At 32.1% G+C, this 21,469-nt stretch overlaps 1 protein-coding gene across 1 annotated transcript in view; it reads left to right on the top strand.

Moving 5' to 3' along the window:
- The first annotated feature begins 7,526 nt into the window (after positions 1 to 7,526).
- LOC128204601 (E3 ubiquitin-protein ligase rnf213-alpha-like) overlaps positions 7,527 to 21,469 on the top strand; it is a 57,042-nt gene continuing 43,099 nt past the window's right edge. The window contains exons 1-10 of the mRNA XM_052906005.1: positions 7,527 to 7,603; positions 8,077 to 8,267; positions 8,442 to 8,731; positions 12,870 to 13,096; positions 13,620 to 13,833; positions 15,712 to 15,770; positions 17,138 to 17,333; positions 19,721 to 19,810; positions 20,578 to 20,685; positions 21,085 to 21,283. Of these exons, the coding sequence (XP_052761965.1) occupies positions 7,527 to 7,603; positions 8,077 to 8,267; positions 8,442 to 8,731; positions 12,870 to 13,096; positions 13,620 to 13,833; positions 15,712 to 15,770; positions 17,138 to 17,333; positions 19,721 to 19,810; positions 20,578 to 20,685; positions 21,085 to 21,283 (1,651 nt within the window). The remainder of the gene's footprint in view (positions 7,604 to 8,076; positions 8,268 to 8,441; positions 8,732 to 12,869; positions 13,097 to 13,619; positions 13,834 to 15,711; positions 15,771 to 17,137; positions 17,334 to 19,720; positions 19,811 to 20,577; positions 20,686 to 21,084; positions 21,284 to 21,469) is intronic.

Here is a 21,469-nt window from a genome sequence, read left to right as displayed (position 1 = left end):
CCGTTCTCGGTAATGATGCTTTAAGCGTGTAGAAGCAGCGTTTTAGTTTATATTAGTAACATAAATAAAATGTAGTTGGCAACGTGAACGGTTTCATTGATTTGGTTATGTGTCGAGTTGTCGAACTGACAGCAGGTAGCCAATCAAATTGTCAAACAATCATCACGTGCTAGATCCAGCCAATAAATATCATTCAACATTGTTTTTTTTGTCTTCGGCGGATGAACATCGTGTGAACCCAATAATTCCAGAATGAGAATTTCGAGAATGTTGTTACTATAAATTATTGATTGATGGTGCTTTCGTTTCCTACTTATATTTTGTGTGAGTACGTTCGTAATTTGGTTGCAAAGTGTGCAAAATCTTTGGAGAACGTTCCGTCTTTGACCTTCAGCGTTTAATCACGCATCGGTCAGAAATTTAGAGTTGTACTCTATTATTTGCTTGATCAGTATTATCTCTCATTTATGAATATGTACAACTTCACCAATCATATTTGATACATGCAATATTCATAAATATAAAAAGAGGTTTCAAAGATAAGGAAAAATTAATACTTACGTATAAAAACAGTTTGCGACATTTTATCCACTAGTTTTTTTTACAATTTTCTCCTCCAATATTTGACATTTTTCAAATAATAATATTAATTTGAACCCCATTCGAGGTTTAACAATATCCCTTGATATATTTGATATGTTTTAGAAATGATCGAAGCAGCACGTTGAAACATTTCCTGGATTTTTTAATACATTTTCAGAATTTGGAATGATTATGACTTAAAACTGTCTTTTTCTGCTGTATAAAAAAACAATGTTTTATGATATGTTTAGGAGATTTATTTATAACGTAAGAACAAATGTTGCAAAACACATTTAACTTTTGCACACAATACACACTAGTGTTCTTGTTCGGCGATGTAAATACATTCACAAAACGTATGTTTGACTTTACTATATCGCTAACAATATGTTGTAACTATCAACAGTATTAATCATAGTTTTAGATACACAACATACCAGTTATTTATTATATATAAACGTTTGTTTTGTATCACGTGATCAATAATTGCTCAAAATCGCTATGGTATTATTGTTTGTGTTTGATTTCGACGCATCTGCTTTCCCGATACAGTAAAGCTGAATTTAGTATAACAGAATCATTCCTTTGAAATGCTAAATAGATGTAGATTCTGGACGATTTTGCAATGTTGTATTTATGAACCTGAAACACGTCTTTGTTATTTTCTTCAGTTCAAGATAAGATATGCTACTCTAAACCATGAAGTGTACGAACTGCAGTTCATCACACGAGTCTGAACAATGCCCAGAAAACGACAACAATGCCGAACCCCAAAGACAATTAGTTTGCGATGGAGTGTTAAAGGAAGGCAGTAAGTGTAACGCACAACTCACCGACGATGACCAAGAATGTCCTCAGTGCAAAACGCCTGTAACCAGGAATATACCACCAGAAAGCAACAACTGCTCAAAATGTGGATCCATTTTGACTGAAACAAAGGAATGCCAAACATGCCACTGTAAAGATAAAGGTAAATAAAGTAGTCGTTGTCCCAAAATAAATAAGGACAATTCATGTCCCATATTGATTTATGTTTTATTCAAATGTCATTGCCCATGGCAGTCACATTTATTAAGAGAAATTCAATTTGATTTTACAAAGTACATTGAAAAATACTGACACAAGTGTAACGACATTTTAGACATTTTTAAATTCATTTTTGATATTTGGAAACCTTTGCTTTACGTTATTGGCTTGCACAATTGTCCATGTTCAAAAAAACAAAGAATCAAACAATGTTTAACAAAAATACGTAACAAACTGTCAAACACTTACAATGAAAGAAAAATATTGAAGAAAATTATATATTTTAATTAAATACAAAAATATGTGTGTATTACCAAAGGAACAACCGTAGGTGAAATTATTCCCCTGTGTTGTTAACACAGTGGAACGATTTCAGTACTTTATAACTACAATAGGCATTGTGTTCTAATGCAGAAAGTATTAGTATTCCTGACTTGTATTAGTTAAGATATATCTTTTTTCTAATTAGAAACGGAAGTAACAAATATTTCGTCAAAAGATGTTGAAAACGAACAGCGATTTAATGATTTACCTGAACTAGATAGGCAAGAATCACAAGAATCTAGTATTCAAGATCGAGAATCTAACTCCGACGATGACTTCCAAACACCACAAGGGTCTCAATCAGAGGACAGCAATGATTCATTCAGAACTGCAAGCTTATACGAATCCTCAAGTGAAGAAGACATTAGTGATCTGGAGGCAGCAACTATTACACAGGATGTCAGCTATGGGGAAACAGACGCCATCCACACAAATGCTTTTGAAACTGACGTCGACAACATACCTTCACATTTATACGACGAAAGCCAGCGTGTCGATAAGGCAAAGGACGAAATATCGTCGACAAAAAGAAGAAAAACGGTATTTTAATTTGTTTCTTTTCTGATAAGAGCGTTCAGTAGTTAGGAATCTAGTGTTGGTGGTATTCATGTTTAAATGGTTATAAGAGTTAGAAAGTTATTTTTGCATGTTTGGATTTACAACTGTGTTAATTGATTAGTTCTCAAATTCCATAATATCAAATATATAGGAAATGAAATTGAACGTAATAAACAAAATGACATGAAGTTATTGTAGCAAACCAAATGATATTTTTGCGCATCTCTGTCAAATTTAGCGAGTTACTTACGAAGAATGAATGCTCCGAGATGAAAATAAAACCTTCATATACAGGAATATTTTTTTTTATCTGAAAACATTTTGTTTTGCAAAAACAACGGAGAAATTTGAACAAAACACCGTCCGATTTCTGTCAAATTACTTCATTCTTGAATTAACTCCCTTGCAATTCAAAACAGATGAACAATAACCCATTAACATAATATAATCAGTGAATGTCAGCTCAATGAAACTTTATACAAATTATCATTACACTATGGCCTACTTTATCAGAAATCTTAAATAATTCTTAGTTATATTTCCTTCAACCTTTTGGGAAACCTAGGCAATTTCTAATGTTATTACATTGCTTGAAGCGTGAATCTTTTCAACTCTTGTTTTGACGTTTCAATAAGCTTCAATTATAACCAACACCACCACCACCAACAGCAACACCACCGCCTGTACCACAATCACCACCATCATCACTTTCACCAACACCACCACCACCACCACCAACAACAACAACAACAACAACAACAACAACTACAACTACTAACTCTACTACTACTACTACTACTACTACTAAAACAATGAGCTTTATTTGATATATGGGCGAACAGCCAAGAAACGAATAGATGTGCGGGATCTGAATGTTATTTAGGAATATTGTGATTTTCAACTCAATATATATATAACCAAGAACAGTCAGTACTGGAAGGAGAGTTATAAATGGTAGAATTTATGATTAACAGAACTGCTAACCGTGAATTTTAATAGTTGCAAAACTTTGTCATGTTTTATTTTGTTTTGGTTTTGGGGTGTTCGTTTTAAAATTATCAATTCTCTTATAGATTTAATAATACCTTTATAAAACTTCAGCACTATGATGGAAACGAATTACTTATACGAGCATGACTGATTTCTATTCAAGTTATTTAATTTTTCTTCGTTAGGTGATAGTTGTTCATTGCGTAACAAAATGAGTTTAAGGGCGAGAGTCTTAATTTGTTCTATTTCCTTTTTTCGTTACACGTCCGTTATGCATTTTCCGTTGTCAACAGTTTCGTCAGACTTGTCATTGAAAACTGTTAAGCCAATGTCTTTGAAACTGATAAGTTAGAGATTATCTACTGAGTTTGCCTCTAGTAGTTCCTGTACAGACTTTCCTACCCTCATATCAGAGGGAAATCCCTATAAAATATAATTGTTTATAGCCAGGATAATTCCACCTCATCAAACCCCTTTTTGAGCGATGCATGGCTTTAATGGTCCTCTACTTTACATGTCTTTGTATTCTAAAGATTGTTAAGAGTATTTTTAAATTTACAAGCAAAATGCTGATATTTAAATCAATTTAATCTTCCTGTTTGTTTTTATATAACTATTATAAACTGAAATATCCCTGAGATATATCTTAATCACATGGAACGTTGCTGATGATACATGAGTGCAAGTTAAGGATGTTGTTTACACTGGCATATTTTTTGTACTTTGACATGTCTTTGTTTTCATAAAAAAAAAGATTTTATTAACTTGCTTTGCAAAACTGTATTTCGAGTTTTATATGTGAAAGGCTAGCATTTAATTACAATTTATACAAACTTACTCAACATACTGTACTCATTATAAAATAACGTGTTACTGCATACTTTTAAAGTAGAACATTTAATCTTTTAGCTTATTAAATCTTTTATTTCAGACTAAAATCCCTTCACCAAACAAGCACATCGTGAGGTAATGTATACTGTATGAAATGGTGGTGCGAGGTCGTTGTTGGGAAGCAGTCATGAATACGTTGTTACATTCAATCTGTAGGAGTTTTATATTGTTTATTATATTAGCTATCCGCTAACGAACCGCCATTTTATACAACTTACGGTTACATGATATTATTCGTAACAGCAAACTTCTCGTTTTTAATTAGTTCTAAAACTGAAACTTAGTATCTTGCAAATCAATTTTGACACTGGTTCTAAAAATCGAACTACTGTTTAGGCTCAATAACGTGAGTTCGGAATTTTGTTTACCTATGAAATTCGTATAAATCAGGATCATGTGGAGACGTTACTTGAATTTTCATTGAGGTATGTAAGGTCTGGATCATTGAATGTTAAAACAGAATACTCTTCACAAACATATTTGGTAGTTTGTACATACCTCAAAAGCATATACGTTTCATTTTACAATTATATTCTATTTCAAGTTTACCTCTGTCATTGTAGGAAGATTACTGACAAAATCACAGTTGTATTTCACGTTTTGTTATCTACAAAATTTCTCGGAAACAACAAAAATGACGCCTTTATACGTTTTTCATTAGAAGGAAGTGGAAAAGATCATTATGAAAGGATGCAGTATAAAAGGCAAGTATGTTTTGTAAAGTGTTATAATCCTTACCTTAGATTAGTCTCTCGTGAATTATATCTTTGTCAGTTTAGCTATATAAGCCGAAGTTATGATATCGGTTCGTTTCTGGTCAATAAATGCTCTGCATGGTTGCATTTCGAAATTATTTTGCATATGTCACCACTATATGAAAGATTTCAAATCGATCTTGTAGCAAATTAGAATTATTAACATTCATATACTATGATTTTTATTTCAAAATTTGCCCGAATCACTGATGACATCCTGTGTCAAGGCGGCGTGCGGGGGTAGTTATTATTTTTGTGATAGCTCTTTAAAAAAAACCTTCCAAAGTAATGATATTATCATGCAGTAATATAAAAATGAACCACAAAAGAATGCTGAAAACTGACATTATCAAGTGCTGGGAAATTTCTTTGCTAAGAAAAAATGGCGAGAGAAAGCAAGAAAAAGTTAATGCAGCCATGAGAAGGAAATACATTCGGTATTTAAAACTTCATTCATTTCCTACCTAAATTCGATATCCTAAAATTGTATAAAATCAAATTGAACACATTGTATACATCAATGAAAATAAAACACTGCGAAAGTTTTTGTGTCATAGAACCAGTGAGATACTTAAATGAGAAAAAAACACTATGAAATGAATGAAGATGTTTTATGAATACCGTTCCAGAAAAGAATACAAGTAATCAGTAATGTATATTTTCGACTCTACTTATAGTCTTTACATGTCAATAATATATGCAACTCGTCACAAACGGTTAAACTTGCAGAAGACATTGCCATTCATTAAACATTATGAAGTATTGTGTCACCGACCGCGTTAAACGGGAAGTCTGTGGTAAAATGATCTGCATTTTTTTAACAAGTTTTGTGTATGCTTAGTTGCGTTAATCACCAGTCGAAAAGTATTTTGAGGATATTCGATTCGTCTATCTATCACGATATTCATATAGTATTGTGTATCGTCATTGTATATTTAATAATCTGTACGAAAGTACAAATACTTGTATATTGTAGGTATGTGTGTCCGGCATTAATTTGGGGAATATCTTAATTGAAAAGTCGTCACATTGTCTTTTTTAGTTGATGAAATGGCTTTTTAAAGTTTTGATCGATTTCAAATTGTTTCCTTGGTTTAAAATGACGTGCTTTTCATTCCAAAACGAAAATTAATGATGTCGAAATTTACTCAATATTTTCCCTTTTGACGAGGTTTTGTTATTTGTATGTGACAAAAATAAGGATTAATAATATTTTGAACGTATATGACCCAGTCAAATACACAATAACTGTTCATTATTCTAAATTTAATTCCTTTTGATTTAGAATTTCAGTAAGTTAATCGAGTCCTCATTTTCTTAAGTAAACTGCGTATGAAAGGTTCTATATACGGTATTAATTTCTTAAGATAAATAAAAAGTATACCTTACATAAATGTGTCCAGTCTTTGTATTTATAAAGTCGATCGTATGGCGTAAGCGATCTATATACTATCTTTGACCGGTCCGGACGTCGCAACATATAAAATTTGGACCGCTGACGTCATGGACCGCTGGCGTCTTGCGATTTTCACAACGGCGAAACATTTTCGTAACTTAACATGCTTTCAAAAGTCATTTTATATATTGAATGGTAATAAAATTTTCGTTATAATTTAAAGAAATATTACACACCACTTCGGGCTATTTGAAATTATAAGGACCGACCAGTCAGCCCACGAAGGTGAATGGACCAAAGCGTGATATTTCTTAATTATTTAAGTACAGTACATTAGAAAGAAAAAAAAAACAACAGTTTCACCCCCGCACCTGGTTGCTTTTAAACATAAAACCTTATGATGTGACAAATGTTTATCCAGGTTCTTGTTTCTCTATCATCTTATCCAGTTATCACAGATTGAAATTTCAAGAAAATATATTGTGAAGTACTGATAATTTATACCAATACCAGGGTACATTTGAAATAAGTTTCTGTTTCATATTGAAGCGTTCCTGATGCACCCTTTTCAGGAAAAAAAAAACAATTACCATGCCCTTCTTTAATCCTAGATTATACACTATTGTACAAACTATTACTTAAATCTGCACTCCCACAGATTGTCAGTTTTGACACTTTTAAAAACTTTTGTCCTAGAATCAGCTGTTTTGGCACCGATGCCTTTAATTCAATCGTATGAGATAACTCACAATATGTCAGATATAAATTCTTTGATAAACTGCTGATATATCATATAGAGAACAACAGGTAAGTCTTGAAATGTTAACTGAATAGGAACTTATCGGTTTACCCAAATGCTATTAATAGTATTAACATGTCACATAAATGTTTTATTACACATGTACCTTTAGTGTAAATAAAAACACGTCGTATGTCTTTTTTAAAGTAATAGTAACCTCAGTCGTTGTAAAATATTAACTACAAAAATCAAAAATACTTCCAAAATGAATTGCAGAACTGGTCTAGTGATCAACAGACCTAAGAAAGCAGGGGCCATGATTACGAAAAGTCTCAAGTCCAAGTCTAGACCCAGACACAGAAAAGCATTTTCATGAAGGAACAATAAATCATATTTATTCCATTTCTTTAACAAAAATCTTGTAAATAATAGTAAAACATTTAATATGTAATACATTTCAGCAAATTCACCATCAATGCTCTGATAGAAGGAATATTACAATGAAATGAAATTTTGCCATATTAAGTCTTGGGTCTTAACTGAGGCTTGAGACTATTCGTAATCACTGCCCCTGATCTCAGCCGCTCATAGGAAAGTGTTCTAAGACTATTAGTTACCGGAAATAAAATAACATATTTCCTTTCGTCACTGAGTGTACTACAGTGTGAACCTATCCACTTTCTATTCGTTATGATTATAGTGCATTGTAAATACTGCTATAAGTATCGAAACACTATTTTATTCGAATTGTATGTAATTATTTCGAAACTGTATAGACATTGTGTGAAAACATACTTGTATTTTAATGTTTTCAGATCAGTGGACAAAAAGTATGTTGAATTTGAGTTTCAAAAGGAGATAGATAGAACAACTCTTTCAAACAATATAGTACGTTATAACTACTTTGTCAAGAACGGATGTGAGCCTGTTAAGGAAGATTACTATGTTGACGACCGAAAGGAAAATGAACGACGGATGCGATCATTACCTCCAACTGCAAAACAGGGTATGGTGAAAACAACGTCTTATATAAATACAATACAATAGCTTTTTTCTTTAAAATGTGAAAGTAAGATAAATAAGTTATCTGTATTATTTTATGATATTAACACTTTAGTGCCACTTGAAAATATGAATATGTTATATCGAAACCCTTGTCATTCATCTACCTTTTTTTTAGCCGTGTGGCACCAATTTGATGGTGTAGCCACAAAGGACCCAACATTATCATTTGCTAATTTATTTACATTCAAAAAGAAGAAATCTCTATCTGCAAAATTGCGTAAACACGCATACATGTTTGCAATGGAGTTTTGCCCATCTTGGTTGAAACAGATAGATTCTGATATCCCTTTCACCGAGTCGTTTGAGGAATCATCAAATAAAATGATTTCTCTCATCCATGGGCTGAATGCGGTTTATTGCAAAGACAACAGTGTCTGGAAAGACAGGGAATCTTTAGTAGCAGATGTGAGTACATATTGTTATAATATTACATTTTTAAATTTGTCAGAGTTGTCCAAAGTTTGTACATAAAGGATCTGTCACGAATCGTCATATAATAAACATTTTTATTCAACGAGTTCAAGAAATAAGTTCGTTAGCGAGCATTGGAGAGATTACTAGCATATTTTCTGGACGAGCTGAATGTAATTGTGTATTATATGATGACGAGTATTGGATTCTTTTTATCAGATGCTTTTTTCCGATAAAGAATAACCAAACACACCTTCCTGTTTTACCTGCGCTGATAATGAGCCGAATACCTCAAACTGACAAAGCCATGCCATTTCCCGCACTTCATGCTTTGCAGAAATGTTGTATTTGAAATATCCTAAAATATAATATATATACGATATAATTTCGTTGATAAGAAAAATGAATACTGTGCTGATATATAGTGAGAATCAAAACATAAACACTATATCTTTCACGTTTTCCTCGTATGATTTAAATGAAAAATGAACAACTTTTTTTCATAAAAACAAAATGGGAAATAAACGTTGCTGGACTTGCTAGATTAATATCAATTACGCAATCATTGTTTTCACCTAATTTGTTTAAAACATGCGGAATGGTATTGTGACATTATTCATATGTAAGATACGTGCTGGCTATTAAACTTGAAACAAGATGTAGCATGTGATCAAGCTATCAATATGGATGGAAGGGTACTTAGATTTCTTAAAATCGGAGAAAAAAACGAAACCTGAAAGTAAGAGGTCTTTAGTGAGGTGTGTTTAATCATGCTTCAAGATTCAGGGTCTGACCCATTTCCTCATTTAATTAAATAAAGCAAAATATAATAATAGTGGCTTACATGGGATTAGGTATATCATCATTTTAATTCAACAATGTTGTTAAACTGGTCAAAGGGTCTGGCTTACGTTACTTTGTTTTCTACTTGAATGATTTGAAAATGTCCCAGTGTAAAAAATGATTCAAGGACAAATGATGTGCCTCCTTAGCAATATCTAGGATTATTATAAAGATTAATGTATTTTAAGTCTAAAAATAATTCTGTGAAAGCCATTTTTCAAGAATGTCCTTGAAAATATGGAACATTGTTCAAACGAATTGATCTCTACTTACCTGCAATTGCTCGCTTGGATGTTTTAATGATAACTCCGAGTAAGTCTGTTTATGTAGACGAATAAAATGATTAACTACTTAGAAAATAACGACATATCAGACATTTTGTCTGAACACTGTGTAGTTGAGATGACGACTTTCGAATTATTCGACCAATTACGTTTAGATCATGCCTCTCTCATTATACGGAATACAATACAATACTATATTTATAACAACATGCACCTTTGTTTGTTAATATTTAAGCCCTTTTGGAACAAAATATATCACAAGAAATTTGATAATAGCTATAAGTAATTTAAAAGATGAGTTTTAAATGAAATATAATCTGTTGGAAGTCAACATTATGAAAAAACAAAAACAAAAAAACTGGTATACAAGGTAATTATTGTTTATAATCGAAATAATAATAAAGTGGTTGCGAAGCACTACTGGTTATGACCGTGTGTGCTTCTTTTTGTGCAATTCGTCCATCGTACACATTCAGAATGACATATACGATGGCACGAGGAAAGTGTTGTATGCTAATATAAGCAAGCCTACAAGTTCTAAGATAAATTTTGCAATCGTCCTTTGTTTGAAATTACACACATAAGAGCAAGTACATCGAACCTGGTAATATTTTTTATCGATTGATTCTGTTCAAATCTAAAACGTGGGCTTCTTTCAGTATTAACGCCAAGTAAAGGTTTTCTTTAGATGAAAGTGCAAGAATCATATGCGTATAAACTGCAACTTCCATGCCTTCGGAAGAACAACCGAAATTAGTATCATAATTATATATAAGATACTAATTATCTTATATTCCCCGTTTACACTCTTTTCTTTTCTTAATATTTCAGAATATAATTCAAGATTAAATGAACATTTGACATGAACATACAATATTAATATTCCATCAATTTTCCTTACTGCCATTGTTGCAAAATACATAACAAATGAAACAAATACAAACTGTTCCGTTAAAATGAATAACATTTACATTGTATTTTACTAAAATATATTAAAGTTTGATACATAGATAACGGTTCATTTACACATGACTTTAGATTCAGTTTTATGTTTTTATCTGCATAAATACTATTTAAATCCATATAAACGAAATCGTTTACGTTTGAAATCGTTGAATTACTGTCAAAATATGTTTGTTTCTTTTCTTTTATTATAATTCATTTATTTATATTAAAATCAGTATTTAGATGTTTTGATCGAAAAATAGCAATTATCAAAATTGTAAAACTTTCCTAAACATAGCACATTACATAATTAAAACGAGTCTATAACTAGGCGAGGTAATCAATAGAAAATTGCTGTCGAGAGCGATTCACCGCTGAGCATGATAGCAAATATTTTATCAGAGAAATATATTGATCTAGACAGGGCAAACATTTCATACAAGTAGAAGTAAATGAAAACTCTGGATTTTACTTTTGAACATTTGTTTAGGAATTTTGATAACTACGTTTTTTTACAAATTGGTTGACTTATTAGTATAATGCACTGCCATATCAGTTGATTTCACTGGTAAGGTTTGGCATATGGGAGTTTTCTAAAAATAAGCGTTCACTATAAATGTTATCAAATGATGTTTGGATCAGGATTTTAACATCATTCAATATATGTCTTAACGATAAGTTTCTACATCATCAGCCAAATTATTTATTACTGGAAATGTCTAATAGCAGCTATAGAAAACCTACTGATCATGAAAATGACGTCATATAAGAACTTTGCAGTGATTTGTTTTTATTAATTGGTGACAGTTTTACAGCAAAGTTATATAAAATAATCCCTTACAAATGACTCAATATAACTTAATTCTTCAAGCCTCCGACACATTTCATTTGAAGAACTATAAATGCTCTTGGACCGAAGTGTTTGAATTATACAATTTCTTTAAGCCAATATAAAAAGAAAAAAAAAAACATTTCGAATAATCGTTTAAGCATTTTTTATGAACCTTAGTTCGAGGACCTTCTTAGTTATTGAGCCAAGTTTATGACTTTTTTAAGATCTTCAACTTGGGCCCAGAAAATATTTAAGGTCTTGAATCAATTCATGTAGTAGGAAGTTTTTCAAATACTAGTTCTTCAAAATTTGAAATCTTTCTAAGACTGATTTTTAGATTTTTGGACTTCTTGCAGTGTTCGTGCGATATACACTCAATTTATGTGTTAAGTGTTTAGACAAATGTTTCATGTATCTATTCTCAGAAAAATAAAACGATATTTGCTATTTACTCATACCAACTAATTAAATGTGTAAATTTATCATCTATGCGATACAATTTTAATCAACACGCGTGCTAATATTAGACCGGAAATAAATTAAGCAATAGGTATGGGAACTACCAGTATAAAGGTCGGCGACAAATACCAGAGATGGTGTCTGATATTGAGCACTGTTGTTTGAGCTTAAAATTGACAGTCTCTGATTGGCAAAGACTGTCATCGACGAAGCAAAATTTATATTGAAATTACTGGAGTTTCTCATAATCCTGATCTAAATATAGATTGTTATTATATTTATAATTTCAATTTTTTTCCTGTTAAGTTCTTAGTTGTTAATGTTTTAATTACTTTGTGGTTATCTTTTGGGCAATTAAAGATATGTTAGAAACATCAGTTATTGCCTATTTAACATTTTTTCTTGTAAACGATATGAACTTCAGATATTGACCAAGGCGCATTTAATATCAAACCATTTTTTTAAAGCCCATCATACCGGCAAATAATGGTAGTAGTTCAATATATGCATGTATAGTAGACGGACGGGAAATTCCCTGGCTTCGCTGGACTTCAAGCCCGTAGTTATGATAAAGATCTATTTGTGCAATTTATAATGACAGTTACATTAAAGTTATATCAAATGACAAGGTGTTTATAACATCCGTTTACATTGAAAAATATGAAATGGGATAAAAAAAATTGAATCGCGGTTCAATCTTTATTGAACATATTCAAACATAAAGTTTGTAGATTTTGGTACAGAGTATAAGTTCTTCTTCTTCATCTAGATATGTTGCAAGCTGCTTGAACCTGCTATGGAGAGCCTGGGGAAAACGAAACAAAATGACGATGGCCAGAGTAATAATCAATTGATAGCCCTTGCAATACTAGACGCGTGCATCAACTTAGATGCCACTTTGAGTAGTGACGAGAGAAAATTGATATGCCAATGCCTTCTTCCTGATCCGAATGACCGAAATGCATTGGAAGACATATTTGATCTCTTTCAAGAACGGTATTCAAGAAACATGCTATTGTCGTATATATAGGCGATCATGCGTTCCATGTATACCATGGACTATATTATCTATTGCATTTCGTATTGTCTTATTCTAAAAATATTTTTGTCGGTGGCCAAAATGTTAGAGGACCAGCCTCCATTAATTAATGCCATGATATTTTCCGTTTCAGAGAAGGATATTTACGTGCCCAATTTGTTGCATACATCAACAGGTATTCAAGTTTGGGTAAGGATCCCTCATGGTTGTACCTTCTGCCATTGCTGCATTTTAGCAGCAACTTGTGTGCACCAAATGAAATACCAAAACTAGATTTGACCCACAAGCACGATGGTCTAAAATGGTGGGGTACCGCTTCAATAGACTGTACAGTCCAAGGTTTCAAAATGTCAAAGGATGCCTGGTGTATGTAAGTAAGATTCAATTCCTTGTGTGAAATAACACGAATTAATTACCGACTATTAAATTAATACATTCAGCTAAGCTATTATGTTTTTTAACTTGTCCATGGCATTACAGACCAATGGGTGAAGTATTTTCGAAAATGAAGCCATATTTCAAAATGGACTACTATCTGCCACGAAGCTTTGTTGCCTGTTTGACACCCCTAGAGCTGCAACATGTTGTTGGCGAAGATTGGCTGTCACTGGAAGCCTGCTGTGCCTCCCTTTATTTCTGGACTTGCAAAACAAAAACCTCAGACTTTAGTCAGTCAGTCACCGAAAATGAGCTGGTAACTCACATTCCTAACAAATAAATATATTGACTTATAATAAATTTGAACAGGCCTTGCACTATTTTCAAAGCAATTAATTTCAATGCAAGGTGGTGTTTATTTAATTTAATATTGTTGAAATGAACAATTGAGTTAATTAGAGAGGTATTATAAAGTGTAATTATATATGTGCAAGTTTAATAGTCAGATCAACTGTTTTCACATCATAAAAAAGTTAAACGTTTGAACAGTTGGTTTATCGATGGTGGCTTATTTCTGCTTGCTCGCTTACACGCCAGAATGACAAAGTAAGGGCACCAATACTGTTTTTCATACATACCAGATTTTAGCACTTAAGTTTATTATTATAGGTCCTTATAAATGGCGTGTTGGCGCTTTATGTTGTCGTTCTCTCGTACATTGTGGCACTTACACACCAGATTGAGATGCCAGATATGAGCAACCATATGTATTGCTTGTTTTAACAATACCATTGTTGCATATTATACCTGATGAAAACAAAGGATGGCATTTTTTGTATATATGAAATCAAAGAGAATGTCTGAAACAAAAACATTTAAGCCATTGTTAGAGATGATATATGGCGGAGCATGTATGATGCATCCGAGGGTCACACAAAGGCCGTATACGTAGTTTTGACGCTCTGAATACGAGGGACAATTATCACGCTATATTCTGGCTTAGCCATGTGTTTATTGCTTAAAACACTATTGAAACTTCATAATCTGTGTAATAGTTTTCTTGACATGATTAGTGTGTGTTTTGGCCTTGACTACGAAGTCATAAAGCATGACCTTAGTTTATTCTTAGCCTACTGGGTTTTGCCCTGTGTTTCTTTGTCCTTTTTAGCTCACCTTAGCCGAAAGCTGAGGGTGAGCTATTAGGATCGATGAATGGCCGTCGTCCGTCGTCTGTCGTCTGTCGTCGTCGGACGTCCGCACTTAGTTTGTAAACACCATATATAGTGGTCACAAATTTGCCTCAATTGTCACGAAACTTGTTCAGGATGTTTGTCCCAGTAATTACTCGGACGAGTTCGAATATGAATCATCTGTGGTCAAAAACAAGGTCCCATGACCCAAAGATATAAAAATATTGTTAACACTCTAGAGGCTAAATTTTCAGCCGAAATATCTTAAAATATTGTCAGAAATGTTGTTCAGTTGATTTCTAGCTCAAGTTCGAATATGGGTCACATGGGTCAAAAACTAGGTCACAGAGCCCAAATATAGTAAAAGCTTGTTAACATTCTAGAGGTAGCATTTTCAGCCAAAACTTGTTTTGATATTTTTTAAGTCAAGTTCGAATATGGGCCATCTGTTTTTTATTGTTATTTTATTGTTTCTAATTCATTGAAGTTACCAACTTCAAACTTCATGAACTTATTCACAGTGAATCGTGATTTTTTTGTGACGAGTTATATAAATCCAACCTAAATATTGTAAGAGTTATTGTCCTTGATATTTTTTTAAACAAATACATATTTGTCATGTTTTTACACGCCTGTTTTTAAAAAAAACCTGGACATATAGTAGTTCCACTTATGGTGTATGGAAGAGCAGACAGAATGTGAATGGGCATAAGAGAAGCCAAATCCCTGTTATTGCCCTTTAATTATCAACAAGTCTATATCACAAAGGTTTACTCAGGTGAGCGATATCGGGCCATCTTGGCCGTCTTACTTCATAATCTCTTTAATAATTTTGTCTTCTTTGTTTGTTAGTTTACTTACTTGTTAATTTCAAACCAAGTTGTATTCCTATCGTTGTGACGACAACGATACTGTACATGAACCTTTGGTGAAGGTGAATACAGATTATACCCGAAGTAACTCCATATATGTACTATATATTTGTAACACATTCTTACTTTTAGGCGCTATACAACGCTTTGGACAGAGTGCGAAGCCGGCTTTCCTCAGAATTGAAAGATGTGTAAGTAATATTAAAATGTTATTAGTTAGGTGATTTCATATTGGTCCAGTTATTTGTCCAAGGTTAGCTGTATTTGCCTGAGCCCGAAGGGCGAAGGAAAATAATTCTAACTAAGGACAAATAAATCGGTCAATATGAAATCAACAAATAAGTATTTTATTAATGAACTATAACGTAAGGTTTTACATTTTGGTTAAAAACATAATTACCTTAAGTTAATATCGTCGTCCATTTTGTCGGTGAACAAAGACATAATAGCCGTAAAATTCACCAAAAGATTAAATACAACTATAATTTCAAAAATACCAAGTACTTAATAGGCTTGTCATTCCAAATAGATTTAAACGAAGCACAACAGTTTCAAACAGTCGGAAAAACGAAAAAACAAAACAAAAAGGATATCTTTTAAAATAATTTCCAGCATATTTCTCATATTAGACGAGTTTTGACAGCAAATGAAAATGGTCCATTTCCCAAATCCTATATTTGGTGAGATGTGTAGCCAATAAAAACGGCGAAAACTCATAATTGCCGAGTTTGGTCGATATTGGCCGAGTTTTGGCATATATTGTCGTCAATTATCTGGTATTGGTACCGCGATTGTTCACATATCGCGTAAAATACGTAATAGTTGATTAATAATAGAGTATGTTATTTTGTACAAAAACACCTAAGATTGTCTATCGTAATGAAATACAACAACAACGATGGGACAACAACAACAAAACAGGTACGAATATACCACTGAATTACCACTGAAGAAAGGAAATAACATATTTTATACGAATGTAGTATGCATTATTTCAAATATCTTACAGGAGATTGCAACCTGAGTTTTAAGTGTTCTTTAGATAAAAATGTTAACCAACTAGAACTAATTAGTGAAAGGGTTAAGAGTAAAAGGCATTATTGGGCATTGTAATGCCAGATCCCTGCTTTCTGTATTGATATTGAAGACTTGAATAATGCATTTTTGAAAGTTAAGTGCTCGTTTAAAATATAATGATAGGGATTCCGTGAACACAGAAACTTAAAAAAATATTTTACGCATTATAATGGTACTTTTATGTACAATTCGGCCTAGTTTAAGATACTAGTCACTTATTCTAAGCTATATTTACGTATATATAATTGAACTGATTAAAGGGGTCGTTTGACCGTCCCTGTCTTGTTCCACTAGTAATTTGCAGGTATGATCTCAGAGAAATCAAGCCATAATTATTGTTAACTTTTTTCACGTATATGCAACTCAATTTTCATTGATTTCGAACATACTCTGTATTATATCGTATACATGTAAGTGTGTTAGTCATTGCAGCACATATTTGCTCATACAGTTAATTACATCTTTTTTTACTATATTTTAGTTCGTCCTCCTCATGGGAAATGACCTACAAAATAGCTATAGATGGCGTGAACTATGCGTGTCAATTGAACAGTTTAGAAAGCCTTGTGAACTGGGTGCACATATTCCTGACTTCAGCCGGGGGATGCTCACTGACGTACACAGAAAAAAACAAAAACAAATTAAACAACGCAGATGTGAATGATGTTCAAAGCCAGGTGATCGGCTGGATTCGAAAACATTTTTCAGTATCACGGTCAATGCAGAATTATCTAAAGGTACGCAAAAAAAGTTTATCGAATGCTCATATTATATAATATGGGTATACAATTCCTTTCTGAGATCATTTGAATTCAATGTACTTAATAATAGGAAAGATATAACCTTTAAGATATAAGCTATTTTACAAGTTACAATGAAATCTTCCCTTCCAATAAACATTGTACTTGTTGAATTTGTATCCATTGAAGTATAAAAAACGTCATTATCAAATGTATTTACAATTCAAAACAAAACCTGTTAAACAGATGTGAAAAATACAAGATCTGAATAATTAAGAAGGGCGGAGCGAGCGAAGTATTCATTTCAATGATTAATACATATTGATAATACAATGGGAGGATGTGTTAATTATCAAAAACTGAATTATGTTCTGGGGTGATAAATTACCGGTCCTTAGTCCAGCTTAAGTAAGGAACGGAGTAAAATTACCTAACTAAGTATTTCATAAGGTTTTCTTAAGATTGCAATGCACAGGGGTGCGTTGTTTTACCCCATTCCTATGGTCACACCCCATCCCTCATCAATTTCCAAAAAAGGCAAAAATAGTATCAGGCTTATAAATGGTGATGGTAGAAATGTAACTATTACTAAATTATAAAAATTATATTTGTTTACTTATATGCTATAATATTTGTAAAAGGAGATGACTTGCCATATCTTTGCCGCGATGACAATGTTCTAGGGGTCTCTTTGGAAAACAAAAGCGGAAATGACAAGTATGCAAGTGCGTGGTCACATATACCACATGGTAAAGATTAAAATACTGTATGTGTGACACGAAATACTGAAAACCGTTTTGATGGTTAAAATAACGAACAGTTTACGTGATCAGTAAAGTTATTTTAACGTCTACAACGAAGTTATATGTCAAAATTTGAAATGATCCTTATCCGGCCTGAATCTTGACCATGCTTTATAGGATTTAAAAAAAACAACATTGTCATGAATGTTCACCCTGATGAGGTGCCGCGTCGAGCACAAGACTCAGGTCTGCACCTGGTTTGGTCTAATTGTCGGAAAAAAACGTATTAGAACAAGAAATGTTGTGTCCTCAACCGTTTTTCTACAAGTTTTTTGACCTTATAAAAACAATTAACGCACCAAACATGGCTATGAAATTAAGAAATAAAAACAAAAACAAACAAACAATGAATTATCAAAATTTTATTCACTTTATATTTACAATATACGCAGGGTTCAAACAGAAACATTACTGAACATTTTCGGAAAAACTATGTTCTCGACCTCATTACGCTTAGGGTTACACCGGTAACAAAATCTCGCTAAACAACTTGAGAGAAAGGTCGCTTGTGTATTTTTTGTAGCCGTCGAAAACATGAGACTATCGAAAACATAAGGCACTTAAGCAATTAGATATCATACAATCATTTTCTGAGCCATTTAATATGATCTGATATGCAATGGCTCAGTAGTAAACAAGTGTTTTATTATGTGACAATTTATTTTCAAGATACCAACGCTTACAGCCTCGTGTTTTATCTAATTTGTTTAAAATATGTTGTATGCTGGCTTAATTATCATTTAATTTTTAACCTTTCTTACTTATATTACTTACATTGTCTAAACTTTGACAGAAAGCAAACAATTTGATTCCGGAAATTTATTTAGATTGGTTCTTGTTTAAATTTGAAAACTTATAAGATGGTGATGAAAAGAGTAGGAACAAAAGTAAAAAAAATAAATACATTTTTTGTTTTGTTTTATACGCAAATCAATAAGAATTATCAGAGAAACTAAGAGCCAAACCGAAAAAAAAACCATTAAATTTATAAATATAATGAAATCATATATTAAGATCAGAATAATGAAAAAATCTAACAGTAAAAATGATATATATCTTGCTTCTACGATGGCTTTCTGGACCTATGAGAGACTGTCAATTTATAAGTCATTTACTAAAAGTGTATACAGATATGCAGAGATTGAAAACCTTCAACATGTAAAGAACAACATTCATCATTTCATATAATTATTATTATTATTATTATTATTATTATTATTATTATTATTATTATTATTATTATTATTATTACTTCTACTACTTTTAATGCACTTATAATAACTTCATCAATGTTTGGAATTTTGAAAATTGGGATTTATTTGTTTTTAGGCCCATTGATTATTTCATTGCTAATCCAAGTAGTACTATATAACAATGTTATAATTTGAGGGAATTGTTTGAAATTTTAATCATTTTACCATTAACGTAAAATCATGTTTAATCATAACACTAAAATATTGTACGCAGATTATGTATTTTTATTTTGTTTTATGTTTTCACAAATAATAAATACATTTTCAGAATGTCGATGCCTTTATATGTCAGACTAATTTGCATGGAGACCTGGATAAAGTTTGGAACAAAGCAATCGAAACCGAGGTTGTCACAGAGGTATGTCTTTTATTAAAAAAACGAAAGAATAACTAACGATGTTACTCTTACTTGACTTATGGTTCGTACCAGTGTACATGTGTTCGACATTACAAGAGCAAACTCGGTTGACAATAAACGTTTTGGTTGAAATAGGATTCAGACTTGAATTTTAGACATACATGTAAGTCCTGCCTGTAACATCTAAAATGTAGTACATCGATGTGGAAGGTTGCAGATGAACTAAAAAACTGCTAAAGGACGCTTTTTCTCTTACATGAATACACATGATATAAATAGGTGATTGGTCACAAATCGTCATATATTACACAATTGTATTTCACGAGCTCAAGAAATATGTTAATGTTAAATACCGCAAGTTGACAAATCAATGCTATTTCCTGCGGTACTTGCATTGCAAAAATGAAGTATCCGAATAATTCCAAACAATATATATATATATATATATATATATATATATATATATATATATATATATATATATATATATATATATATATATATGAATGAATGAGAATGAATACCGACATCATATCCAGTAAAAATTAAAGCATAAACGCTATTCCTTTACCTTAAATGGTGACGTCACACCAAGGTAGAGAACTTCATATTTTGTAATACGTTCCTGAAATCTATTTTCATGTTTTAATACAGGAAATGAGAGAGCTTTTAATAATGCTTTCATGAAATCAAGAGTAAATATCACCTTTCTCTCATGATTTGAAGTTATAAAATATATTTGAATTTAATGTAAACATTTGTTTCAGGTCAAAAAGGTTCACGGTTACGAAAAGTCTTTGCTGGAAATATTTTGCAGCGAAATTGAGACTTACAGTCACCAACTTCAAACAACTTTGACAGAAATTACATGTCAGGTTTGTCACAAATAAATAAACTTGTATGTTATCATAATGAAATCAAATAGAGTTAGGCTAGTTTATTATTTTGTATTTTATTTCCATTTTAAGAATTATAGATCGAATTAAATGCCTCACAACCGTCTGCACATTTTTTTTAAAGACCCAAATTATCAAACACAGAACTTATTAGAAATATTTGTTGTTATAAAAGTATCAACTTGCTACATTTTTTTCTTAATTTGTTTTTGCATTTGATACATCTGATCAAGCGACAACCTAGTATCCAACCCGACTAGACAAGGGTTACGCACCCAAATATGGTTTAATGTTGTTTGCATAAAATTTTGACGACTGTCAAATAAACTTTACATTAATCAATATCAATCAATTATATTTGTCTTGTTATAATTACAGGCCGCTCTGATAGGACGATTAACAGATGTCAAAGAGTTCCAGACGAAGCAAGCAAATCAAGTCCAACAAACCTTGTCAGACCATTTTGAACGCGAGTGGAGTAAAAGCATTGAGAATGACGAAAACTCTGACAGACAAACGAAGATATTGCAGCATGTGCTCGAATGGCCTGCCATGAAATTGTTCTACAAAAGTCTTGGTATAACTGTGGGAAGGCTAAATTAGTATTGCTGTAATTTTTAAGAATATTGTTTGCGTGCCTGTCTTTAACAAATGTCAAAGAAAATGATAATGGATTACAATAGCATTTACATTTATTTAAAAAAGAAAGGTTGTTTTAATTGGTTTGCTCTAATATTCATTGTAAGACCAAAAATAAAATAAA

This window comes from Mya arenaria, chromosome 10 (genome assembly GCF_026914265.1).
Source record: "Mya arenaria isolate MELC-2E11 chromosome 10, ASM2691426v1".
Lineage (NCBI taxonomy): Eukaryota > Metazoa > Mollusca > Bivalvia > Myida > Myidae > Mya > Mya arenaria.
This window is presented reverse-complemented; position numbering and strand designations above follow the sequence as displayed.